The 13,590-nt window shown below is 35.7% G+C and overlaps 1 protein-coding gene across 1 annotated transcript; it reads right to left on the bottom strand.

Moving 5' to 3' along the window:
- Positions 1-8,052: 8,052 nt before the first annotated feature.
- On the bottom strand, positions 8,053-12,705 carry LOC130445859 (ATP-dependent DNA helicase pif1-like). Its single transcript, XM_056781746.1, has 2 exons — positions 12,651-12,705; positions 8,053-8,738 (listed from the first exon to the last, which is right to left on the bottom strand). The coding sequence occupies exons 1-2, from the start codon at positions 12,703-12,705 to the stop codon at positions 8,053-8,055; spliced, it is 741 nt and encodes a 246-aa protein (XP_056637724.1).
- Between the last annotated feature and the right edge of the window lie 885 nt (positions 12,706-13,590).

Below are 13,590 nucleotides of genomic sequence, written 5' to 3'. Positions count from 1 at the left end.
AGGTAAAAGATTTATTTGTACGTCTAAAACCAAATTCAGGACCTTCTTTGTTTTAGCATTAATGATTGTAGATTAATGTATGTCATTCATTTACTGCTTGCATGAAAATCTGGCGATTTATACATATAAGAATATCTCAAGAGTTTACAACAAAAATATGCCGCCCCATTTGGTCTATATTTTGATTTTATTATTACTATATCAGTCTCTCGTAAATGCAGCTGCGTCAAAATGGAATCCGTACCATATTCGTACAGGTCTGTCTTTTTTTCATTTGCCTGTTATATAGGATAATTAAGGAAGTCGTACCTTTACTGATACTGTGTAGACTCGATAATCCGAACTAATAAAAACCAAGGTGATTCGGATTAACAAATAATTCGGATTACTGAAGCAATGCAAGTAGTACATAGTATCCGCGGATCCAGGGGGGATCATGGGGGTCATGACCTCCTTAAACCCTGATTATAGGCCAAGAGCAGGGTTTTTTTGTAAAAACGGGAACAGGTATTTTTTTAATATGTTCAGGGGTGTCCCCTGAATGCAAATCCAAGTGGGCGTCATGGGGGGAGGGGCTCCACTTCAGCCGCCATCTTGAAAAACACGTTTTATTAAATATCTCACGAACCGCGCATCGTACGACAAAAATTTTACAGATCATTATTGTAGATAATAGTATTTGCCATCTTTTTTATTTGAAACTTTTTTTTGTATAACGCATAAGTTTGTAATTATATCGCTCCAAACTTTTTTTAATATGGTTTATGCTAAATATTTAGTTAAGTATAATTATTGTTATACATAATATTATTATTATTAATTAACGTTATGCTTGTAATATGCTATTTTATATTGTAATATATAAAATGATTTCTTTTTTAATAGAAGAATATGAAGGCTGGTATTCAATTTGAATTTTTTTATTTTTTTAAATTTAACGTGAATCTGAGTTTTCCGAGAAATCGCCAAACCGTTTCAATTCTTGCAAATTTTGTAAAATACTGTGTATATTCGTCTGCTCCTCATTTTCTCTGTCTAAAATTGTTGTCGAAATCACTAAAAGAAAAAAAAATTACAAATATTACTTCAAAAAAACGGACTCAGACATTTATTATGATATAAAAGTGGTGCATTATTTTACGGGGCGTGTCACCCTCTTGTGAATCTGTCTTCTGCCTCCGCCATATCCGAAGGAGATGAATCGAAGGTTAGGTCTTCTTCGATTTCGTTTCCGATGGCATCTGATGTGTCTGGCATGTTGTCGCATGTTTGGCCACTGCAATTGGAGCAAATAATGGAACATTTCAGACCAGCTTTTCAGCATCCGCAGACAGCTCCGCTATTTTTGGTGCGTAGCAGTTCGAATTGGTTCAAGTCCTTGTGCAGCTCGCTTCCAACCCCATTTTTCAGTGTCGTGATAAAATCCAAGCCAAGTTCGAACCTGGTGGTAGACTCTGAAAGAATGGTGGCGTGCTGTATCTCGTGCTGGAGGTAGAAGATACAGATTCAACTTTGTTTTACTCGACAATTTCCCGAAGCATTTGTAGCGAAGCGAGTTAGTAGAGACTTCCGATTCATTACCACCGTACAGCGTAATAAAAAAACATTCTCCGGCGTAAGCAATTATGTTAGGATCGACGTTATTTTCTGTAAGCAACTGCACGGCTTTCAATAGAGATTCGTTCTTTTGTAACGTTGTAAGAAGTTTGGATTTTCCTACTTTATATGCAGCTGCTGTCGTGTCGCAGCCACTGAAAGTGTGAAGGAACAAAATGTTGTCGCTAACACTCTTAGTGTAACGGCTATCTAGACAATTGAGGCCGTATAATGTCTCCGGAGTGAATAAAACGTGTTTCTCAATATGGCGGCTAAAGTGAAGCCCCCCCATGACGCCCACTTGGATTCACATTCAGGGGATACTCCGGATCATATTAAAAAAAATGCCTGTTCCCGTACGTTTTTTTCAGAACCTACTTTTTTGGTTGCGACTCTTGAACTATTAGTTAACTTGGTTTTTTGTTTCTTATAAAAGGGCGTAAATAGGAATATGTAAAAGTACGAATTATTTTACACCGTGGATAAAGCGGGCCAATACCTCCAAATATTTCGAAAATCGAAGCAATACCTAATAAAACAATAATAAAAAGCTCAGAAAATTCAAGACTAAGTAGAAGAATCTGACATAAACTAATTAATATGAATCAAATCAAACTAATCGAAAAAAGAACCGGGAGTCGATCTAGGGCTCTATGGATAAACGACTTAGGAGTTGGTCTAGTCCAAAGAGTCTAGTCCGTAAAAGAACTAGTAAACTTAAGAATCGTTTCACTCGAATAGTGGGTCGGTTTACGGGACAGACGAGAAAATTGAATTAGTGAGGGAAGGCAAGAAAAGTCGCAGTTCTTTTGGAATCGTTCGAAAGAGCGAACGATTGAAAAGAATCGATTTTTTAATCACTTGCCCACCTCTGGTCCCTCCCTCTGTTATCTGATTCTGTGTGTCGTGTTGTGTCAGCTTGTACCACCTGGATTTTTCATTTGACGAATTGGCTTAAAATGCCATGTCTTGGGGGGAGGACACATCCTAATACTAATGACCCCCCTTTGTCAAGACCCTGCATCCACCCTTGTTACATAGCACCTAGTATTTGACGATGGCTTGTTCATAAATTCAACCAGCCCATCTAAAGATGCAGGAATCGACATTAAGATCCCTTCCAGTCACAGTAGCAATTTCTGCTGCATTCCTACGCTAATAATGAGAATAGTTACTTTCTATGACTCGTCAACAGCTACTTGGAGTTAAAACATCACTCCCCAAGACCTCCACAGGTATTAAACTGACGGTATGATTATACGCAAAAAATATGTAAATGTTTGAGTGTGGAAATGCATCATCCACATGAACACAATCGTGAAAACCAACCAAGGAGTTTGCCGTATAGGCTTGAGCATTAGATTGTTGCGCCCTTCTTGAAGTCAGTGCTTCCCGATTGTATATTTTTAGTATAAGTGTTGAAATTTGATACCAAGCGCAAAAATAATCCAATATTCTTCGACTTTTTTAAATGACATTTGATTTTAACAATGAAATCGCCTTTATTATAAAGAGCGTTTGGGTGAGATGTTTCACCAAGATAAAGTGAGGAAAAACCTCTACCAGCCTGTTGATTGGAAGTTCAACAACAGGCTCGTGGGAAAAAATGGTACAAAAAGCTTTAAAGAAAGAAGAGGTCAGCTGACGAATGAAACCATACAAATAACTTTTAAACTTTGACTGAAGTAACCATAGATTTAGTTTAAGTATACAGTTTCAGCGAAAAAAGGCCGAGTAGGTGCATAGCTTCCGCTTATATTGCTAGTTCAATCTTTTTTATTAAATTTGTGCTATGCTCTGTATGTAATGAATATATAGTTATTCGAAAGCTTGTTTGTATATTAAAGAGGGTTCACTTTGGTGTTTGATTGCCACAGCCCCACAACAATGACGCTCATAAACTAAAACATTTTAGCGTTATTATGTACTATATGAAAAAAACTGAAACAGGTCGATTTCCATTCTAAAATTGACAATTTACAGTATGAAAATATTATCTCTCTCCAACACCACCTCGAATATTTTAAATGAGAAAAGGGGTCGTGTGGCAGCTTGTAGGAAAGGGATTTTAACCTCTGCTCAGCAATATAAAGTTTTTTAAATTTTTAAATTTAACAACACAACAACACTTTAAGGCCGCTTGACATGACGCAAGACATCGTGCAATTCAATGCAAGACGCAATATTTCTCGATGAAAAGTATACGTATGAAGCTCAGCTGATTGTTTCATGCAAGATTTCGCACTCGCAACTTTGGTGCCATTTTTATTGCGTGCCAGTTGCAATTTTAGAGAGAAATGAGTTTCTGGTTTGCAGATATTACGTCTCTCGCCAACGGGTTCTTAGTTCTTATGTTTTATTTTCCAATGTTTTTGTATCCATTCTCAATTAATTTTTGTATGTTTTAATGTTTAATTCTATGGCTAAACTCATGTTTCCCCTTGTTCTAGGCCTTCTAGCCATCTTCGCTTGGGTACTCCCTTCTGTCTATCAGTCTCCAAACGCACTTTTTTTATTGTTTACTAGCTTCGTTATTTTCGTTTCAGGGATTATTTTGTTTATTTCTCCCTTTGTCCTAACTTTGGAATCAGCAATATTGTCTGCTCTATTAAAATACACTTTAGATTTTGAATAAACCCATTAAAATTAATCGAAAGGAGTCAAATCAGGGGATCTAGCCGGCCATTTGATCGTTCCACGTCTTCCAATCCACCTATTGGGAAAAACCTCATTTAAATAATTTCTAGCTGTACGTGCAAAATGCAGTGGAGCTTCGTCTTGTTGATAGTGAATAGATCGATCTACCTCCTTTGGATTATTAACATCAGGAAAAAGTCTTTGTAATGTAGGCACTAAGAAGTTGATCAAAAAATCTATTAACTGTGCCCTCAAAAAAATAAGGGTCAATAAATTTATTGTTAATTATAAAAGGTCAAACGTTCACTTTTTTAGGATAGGAGGTCTGGCTATTAAATAACAAAACTGGTTACGAAAAAGGGATTTATTATAAAAATTATTCTACATTCGAATGCTCCCCTTCAATATACTCCACCGCCACATACCTTTCTATACGTTTTCTCCATTGATCGAAGCAGATATGAAAGTCTTATTTGGTGATGGCATTTAGGAGCTCTGCCGTTTTTTGCTTTACTGCGTCCATCGTCTCAAATCGGGTACCTTTCAAGGCAGATCTTTTTTTAACCTTTCAAGGAAATCTGAACAGACCTGTTGATGCAAGAGCTTTTGGTCTGGAGTTAGATTTACAGACTTTTTTCATGTGTAATTCCTCGTGTAAAATGTTTCTAACCGTTTCTTTATCGGTGTTTACAGCCTCGACAATCATCCGGATGGTCATTCGACGATCTGCACGCACAATTTGGTTGATTTTGATCACTGTTGGGCGCTGGTCATCTTCAGTGCTGCCTCGGTACTCACTAATGCGCTCCACCTTCTTTCAGTAGCCTGCTTCTGACACCAATACGAGTCCATGATGTTAAAAAGGGTTACTTCAATTGTTGTCATTTTTAGACCGATTCTTAAACACAAATTTTTATTCTAACCACACAAACACGCCTAGTCTATAACGGAAATTAAAAAATCCTACCAAAATCACTAAAAACACTTGAAAAAACTAAACAGTATCAAACACACTTACAGATTGAATTGTTTACAGCTATAGAAGTACGAAGTTTGGCTATTAAATATCAAAACTGATTACGAAAAATGGTTTTATTATAAAAATTATTCTATATTCGAATGCTCCCATTCAATATACTTACCTCCCCTCGCCACACACCTTTCCATTGATCAAAGCAGTGCTGGAAGTCTTCTTTGGTGAGTGCCTTTAGGAGCTCTGCCGTTTTTTGGTTTACTGCTTCCATCGACTCAAATCGGGTGCCTTTCAAAGCAGATCTTTTTCTAAACTTTCAAGGAAATCTGAGCAGACCAGTTGACGCAAGAGCTTTTGGTCAGGAGTCAGATTTTTGACACCAACTTCGCACAGAGTTTTGTCATGTGTAATTCCTCGTGTAAAATGTTTCTAACCGTTTCCTTATCGGTGTTTACAGCCTCGACAATCATCCGGATGCTCATTCGACGATCTGCACGCATATTTTGGTTGATTTTGGTCACTGTTTCCGGAGTTGAAACAGTCACAGGGCGACCTGGACGCTGGTCATCTTCAGGGTACTCTCGGCCATCACTAAAGGGCTTATACCACTCAAAAACACGCGCACGTGATAAAGAATTGTCCCTATAGGGCTCTTGCAACAATTTATAGCACTCAGTGGGAGTTTTGTTCAATTTAACGAGAAATTTGAGATTGATACGTTGCTCCTGACTTTCGTCACACACGGTTTTCAGCACGAGAAAAAGACATGTTAGTTTCAAACCGCTACTACCCAGCCAGACAGACAGACCCAATACACTACTCGTTTTTTACCCCGCCCTCTGGTCGTGCAGTCTCGTTATTTAGTAGCCAGACCTCGTATTGAGTGTGAGTCTCACACATCCAGTGAGGATTTTCTCTGCTCCAATATCTGCAGTTCTGTTTGTTAACCGTTCAATTTAAATGAAACGTCGCTTCATCAGAAAAAACTATTTTGTTTATGAACTGCAAATCTGCGTTTATTCTATCCATAATCAATTCACAGAATTCTTGCCTTCTGTCAGGATTATCTTCATTTAACTTGTGAACCAACTAAACTTTGTAAGGATGGAATTTTTCTTTATGTAAAACTCTTAAAATAGATGATTTACTTACATAATTGTCGGCGGCAAGTTCTCAAGTTATCTTATGCGGATTTTCCTCAAATTCTAAGTAATCAGTAAATTGAATATTTTCATCTAGTTTTTCAATATTTTTTACATGTCCAGTTTTATGAAACATTTTTTCAATTTTGCTGTGACTAAGAAACGTGTTGTTCAGGGTATTTAGTATTAAAAATTTCACAAACCTCCTTTTGAGTTCTTGTTTTACTACTACAACCAAACATAATTAAAATGTCTATTTTTTTAGTCTCGGACAAATGACAAATTTAATACGCGCACAAATATTATACTGACATCTTTTAGTAACTTTAAATACCTGAATGACAGCAGACTACTAGATCAAAACCCAACAAGGTGTCACACGAACCCCTTCCTTATTTAAAATTTTCGAGGGTGTGCTGGAGAGGAACAATATTTTCATACTGTAAATTGTCAATTTAAAAATAAAAAATCGTCCTGATTTATGTTTCATATAGTACATAATAACTTTAAAATTGAATTTATTCTATACATGTGGACCGCATTGTATACTTTGATTTATAAATGGGTCAGGATCGTAGCAAAGAGATCACCCGTAGAATAGTCCTGAATTTGGTTATATTTTTTACCTCATAATCCTTCAAAAACTTTCGGAAACGATTTTTGTATTTGTTTCTTTTCACCTTGACATGTTCTCGTGGTCCACGACCCCGGAAAATGTATTTTTTCTTTATCAATCTTTTCATTATTGATACGTATACCTTTATTTTATTTATTATCGTTGTAACAATATAAAATAAATGTTGTTATTGTTATATTATTTTACTTTAATCAATAAATTTCCTTTCTATACTCGCCCACTCAATGATATCAAACAAAAGTTTATATAATATGATATTTTTGTATTATCATTCTCATACTTACTTACTGTACTCGTATTTGGTATACTTCAACAAAACATCGAAGTCTTCATATTTTTTTAAACTGAAAAACCTATTTTACACAGTCTTAAAGTATCATTTTAAAAAAATTATGAATCGTGATTGTTTTTCATATTCTTTCCTGAATTTTGCTTCGTGGTTTATTTGTTATAAATTCGCAAAATTTTGATTTGATTTTGAGGTACTCCTGTACACCTGTAATTTGAATTTCATTAATTGTTCGTGATAATATCAAAAAAATAGTTCATTTAACAGAAATACACAACGATTGGTTTTGTGGGATTTACATTTGAGTTTCAAGAGTATACACAAAATTCTGATCGAAAAGCTGTTCAACGTTAATCACAACAATTTTATTTTGGCGAACTTCATTTCGCCACCTGATGGCTTCGTTTTATGTAACAATTTTATGTAACAATTATGTAACTGGAAATTGCAATCGTTTGAATTCAAACTGAAGATCAATCGGAATCATTGGTATTCGAGGAATACATAAATTTTCACCTGCGTACTTTCCGTTAATAATGGTGGCCTCAATCAAATTCGGCATAAGTCTTTTTACCGAAAGTCGAGTACCGTTGCAAAGTCACGGTGGATTCAAATTACGCAATATCATAATAACTGTACCAACTTTGAGTTTCAAGTTATGTGGTGGAAATCCTGGTAACTCCAAAGAGTTCAAAAACTCCGTTGAATAATTTACTACATCATCGGGATTTGTTATGGAATCAACGGATTTGTAGGTCACCAAATCGCCAGCAATTTTTTATTGAATGGTGAAATTCGGGGCGTGTACATCATTATTCTTCGCGGCAAGAATTGCTCGTTGACTTAACCAAGCATAATTCTGATAATTCTCACTAATGTTTGGGAAAACATTTTCAATAAGAGCTAATTGAGAGTCTACAAATCGGCAAAAGTCGTTGGTAAGAGTAATTAATCCAGATGTCTGGACCACTGGGACTTTTCCATTTCCAACAGCTAACAATTGTTTGGAAAATGGTGCAGCACTTTGATCATTTTGAAGTTGAACTCTCATATTAGTGGTTAGCGATAATGTTTTTACGTTATTCCATAAAGGTGATGCCTTCAGGCAAGCATTCAATTCATCTGCAGGCGTTCCACAGGGAATTACTGGCAACGTCTGCCTGAAATCGCCTGCCGACAATATCATCAAGCCGCCAAAGATGTTGTTATTTCGCCGAAGATCCTTCAGTGTGAAGTTAAGTGCTTCAAGTGATTTCTTATGTGCCGTTGTGCACTCATCCCAAACAATGCATTGCATCAACAATTTTCCCATTGCACTGGATTGGGAAATATTGCATGTTGGAGTATCATTTGTGTTTAAATTCAGTGGCAACTTAAGCGCAGAATGTGCAGTACGACCGCCATCTAAAAGAGTCGCCGCAATTTCAGATAATTCTAACACCAAAGCTGTCACATCTTGATCGACTTAAAATATTGATTTATAGTACATGCTATGTATCAGAGATGGCGCTGAATGTGAAAAAAGATTTTCCCGCTTTTCTGTTGGAATTTTTCCTGAATTTTCTTTGCTATAAACCTCACGGATCCCGAGACTTTTCCAACGAATGCAAAACTGTGGAAATCGGTTCGTGCGTTCTGGAGTTATAGCGTCAGGAAGGAAAACCCGACTTATTTTTATATAGTAGATAACAGCTCATGAACTAAAAGAAGACGATTCCGATAGAAGAAAGTATTTTTGTAAATTAATGTTGCAAATATTAGATTACAATAGCTTAGTTAGCGGTATAGTCCAGTCAATTAAGATAGATGTAGGCAAGAATTTCGGAAAATCGAGATACTCAACTATAAAGTCGTTTAAACTTATTCATTTAAAATCCTAAAACTCCTCTCAAAACTAACATAAAATTCGATGTAAGCAACTTTAAAAATCGGGGGTTAAAAGTCAAAAAAATCGATTTTTTACACAACTTTTGCAAATAACTCGTATCCTATGGGTTTTACACTATTTGTATTTCTTATCAATATTTTAGAGCATTAAATTCTCTACAACTTTTGTTTAAAAAATTTTTTCATACGGTGAATCGTTTCTGAGATAGATGGCAGAGCGCGCGCCGTTAGAGTCCCATTTGAAATCAACTGGTAGTCACGGTCAAAATAATCTCTTATAAAGCTTATGAATTATTGCTAAATATATAATTATAAATCATTTTCATTTTTTATCAACAATTATATTATCCGCTTTCCAAAACATTTATGTTTACGATGCGATGTTTTCATTGGTAAACAGTGGAGAGGATGAGTCCACGTGGACTAACGATTTGTTAGATGTTTACCGTATTTTATATGAGGAGTAAACATTATTTTTCAGTTCTTAATTTGGTATGAGTACCGTGCGTATTTATGAAATATTGATTGTTCCTCGCATAACTGTCTTCTGCAATTGATATTGGAAGAACTATAATTGTTCCATCAGAACACGTAATCTTTATTGCGCAGAATCGTAACCGTACCAAGAACGGTTCTTCGATAAATTGGAACGAACCTAATAAAACACGTTCAATATTTAAAATCCTGTTTTCGTGGAGCGCCGTTTTCTGAACGTGTACTGGATATGTCCAACGTATCCTCGAATCTGAGTGAAGATTTGTAATCCAGCGCTAGTACATTCGTGTCATTTTAGTGATATTTAACACGAAGTAACCTCTATCTAATGTTTTTCTATGTAATTGTTACGATTCAGTAAGAAAACGGTAACAATTATAAATCATTACCAAATGATCAAAGCGATTAGGTTATCTTTAACTTTCCACTTCTTTTTATATCTTTTTCATGATGATGTATACTGATTATAAGTTTGTTTTGATAGAAAATCACTTTTAAATAACATACAGTATAAGAATGTCAGTCTAACATTCATAGATGGTTCGTGGACGAATGCATAAACATATTGTGAACAGAGCTGGCGCAGTTGAAATATTCAGAATTAATTCGAAATGTATTCAAATTATCTACCGCGTACAAAGTTAATGTGTTCCAATTAGAATATATTTTATTTTCTGATGAGAACACATTTACACTCCACTATCATGTTAATCATCAAAATTGCCGCTAATGGTATAATGAGAATCCTCACTGGATAAGAGAACAACATACGAAATACCCTGAAAAAGTTAATATTTGGATAGGAATTGTAGGTTCCTCTTTTATTGCTGTCGACTTGATTGGAGCCCCAAAATAATGTCGTGCCAACTTTGATAAACTTATGTACTTGCAGATATCACAGTTTTTTTTTATCAAAAACCAGTTATTAACCCCAATATTTAGCAGGAACACCTCCCGACAGTTAACCTCAATAAAAACATCTAATTGCGATGCTCAATACGATTTTTACCCTTTTTATAATAAGAATCGCTAACCTCCTCAAAATTTCCATTAACTCACCTCTTTATTGTTCAAAAATCTTAGACAGAGCCATTTTTTCAAGTTTGGGAACCAAAAATAATCCAAAGGGGCTAAATCTGGCGAATAGGATGCGTGAGGTAGCATTTCAAAATTTAATTAATTTATTTTGGCCATTGAAGTAACGGATGTGTGAGCTGGTGTATTGTCTTGATGAAACAACACTTTCTTTTTAGCCAAATGCGTCCATTTTTTCTTGATTTCCTTGCTCAAACGTTGTAATAAGTTCGCATAATACTCGCCATTGATAATTTTTACGTTTTCAAGAAGTCAATGAAAATTATCTCACGCGCATACTTAAAACCGACGCCATAACCTTGCCAGCAAATGGAATGGTCTTTGCTGGTTCTCCCTTTTCAGTCCATTGTTTTTTGTTTCGGGTGTGGAGTTACGAACCCACGTTTCATCCATATTTATGATAGTGTGCAGAAATTCGGCTTTATTTCTGTGGAACATTGCCAAATGCTCCATGTAAACATATTCACGACGCTGTTTTTGTTCTATTGTGAGGAAACGCGGCACCCATCTTGCGCACAGCTTTCTCATGTCCAAATTTTCAGTTAGTATACGAAGTACCGCACTTTTTGAAATGCCTACTATGTCTGGTAGCTCGCGTACTTTCAGTCGACGATTATCCAGTACCGCTTTGTGGATTTTCTTCAACATTTCTAGAGTCGTCACCTCATTTGGTCGACAACAGCGATGCTGGTCCTTGCAGGTTGTACAGCCTCGTTTAAACTCCACTACCCAATATTTTACTGATGATAACGAAGGAGCAGTCTTACCCAGAGTAGAATCCAGTTCAGCTTTTATATTAGTTGGCTAATGCCTTTCAAATAAAAGTATTCTATCAGATAACGATGATAACGTTCACTATTGATGGCTTCCGAACAAATACTAAAAAACGTGGCGTCTTCAAACTTGTAACATATACTGTATAGATTGTGTACTTTCTAGTATTTTTCAAACAACCACCGCCATCTCTAGATTAGGCCAGGTACTTCTGGGACTATCCTCATATATCCTTATACAGTATTCTCGCAAGTTCCTGCGAATATAACATGATTTCAGCAAGATGGAACACCGCCCCATCAAAAAAACATTTTAAATCGGTTGAGAAGGAGGCGCGGACTGATAGAATGGCCAGCACAATCTCCTGATCTGACGCCATTACACTTCTTTTTGTGAGTATATGTCTACATTTATACAAAACCAAACTCCTCAGCTTAGATGACTTCAAAAGACGAATCAAGCTTGCGCGATTAAATCAGAAGATATTTCAATACTAGATTAACGTTCGCATCCTAATCTAGAAGGGAAATATTTGTATTTGTACAAATTTCTTTTCTGTTCGATTTACATGTAAATACCAAAAACATCGTTATTTTTACTGCGAATCAGGTTTACACGTTACCAAAATAAGAGAAAAAAGATAAAGAAATGTTTAATCGCATTTGGTTGGCTTAATTAACATCAGGTTCAGTGGTTTCCTATGAATATGATTCTTGATAATAAACCTCATTGACGTAATAGGTAAGAACTACATATCTCCGGTTTGGTTAATTGTATTTTTTTTTATTTCTTAGATATAGAAAGAAAACAAAACGGAAATAATGATATAAAAGTTACATTATTATAATGAACCAACTTAAAAATTTTATCTATATGCAGTCGTTTCATTATTGCGGGGATAACTAGAAAACTGTATATAGTTCGATTTAGATTTTGTTATAATGGGATTATGTCTTATATAAAACACTCGTGAACAAAAAAATCGAATTAATTCGAACGCTCGCGTTTAAGAGTTTCTAGTAATAAATCTGTAGCTTGCGGTCTTTCTCTGATTTTAGCATCTCAAAGTCATGATATGTGGACGGGCATTGTCCTGAATTAGGATGAAGTTTTCGCAGATTAAACTGTCGTAGGGAACGCCGTGAGCTCCTAAAATGTCTTCTATACATTGGTTCGCCATTAATCCCTCAGCTCCACTACCAGTTTCATTAAAAACCAACTCAGTTTTTGCTTTACTACGCTAATCTTTCTCCCGGTTTTCAGTCCAATTATCGTGTTCTCTGGCAAATCGTAGACGGTCGGCTCGGTGGGCTGGGGTTAAATTGGGACCAGTAGTTGGTCGTTTTGGCCCAAGGTTAGCTGATTTAAGTCTTCTATCTGTCCAGTCACTTACAGCCACCCCTTGCATTTCTCTGAGCCCTTGTTGGACTTAGAAAAATCAGTGGACGCCTGATTTCTCAGCGATGTCCGGTTATCTCTCTCGGATCTGCACCTTTTTCTTTTGGAACTGCGTCTTCAATGAAAGTCAGCAGTCATTGAATCATGTTAAGTTTTTTTTTCAAATGACCTACAATTGCAGGAGTGTCACCTGAGTTGATTTTTTTGCTCTTAATATGGACCTAAGCCCGCAGCCTTACAGTTAAGATAGCCTCGATAGTCCGTATTATATGAAGTGTCTTCAGATTTTACGACATACAACCAATTGATTTGTACGCTTTCACACTCAAAATGAATGTCACAAATTGGAAAATTTTTAAACAAATAACAACTTTATTAACATAAAAATATCATAAAATATTAACTGAATAAAAGTTACATACAAACAAAATCTTGACCAAATTCTGCACCGAAATCTAAATCTAAAATACAAGTATATATAATAAATCGAAATACAAAAATAAAGTTTTACTGATGAATTAATTATTTTCCATTTTCCCAAAAAGAAAAACGCTAATCGACCGATTTATTATTATTACTATCAATATTATTAATAAAAAATCCTCACAATTATCAAATAATGTCCCATTCACTGTCTGACAAATGCCAAAATGATGATTTATAGAGT

This window comes from Diorhabda sublineata, chromosome 6, assembly GCF_026230105.1.
Source record: "Diorhabda sublineata isolate icDioSubl1.1 chromosome 6, icDioSubl1.1, whole genome shotgun sequence".
Lineage (NCBI taxonomy): Eukaryota > Metazoa > Arthropoda > Insecta > Coleoptera > Chrysomelidae > Diorhabda > Diorhabda sublineata.
This window is presented reverse-complemented; position numbering and strand designations above follow the sequence as displayed.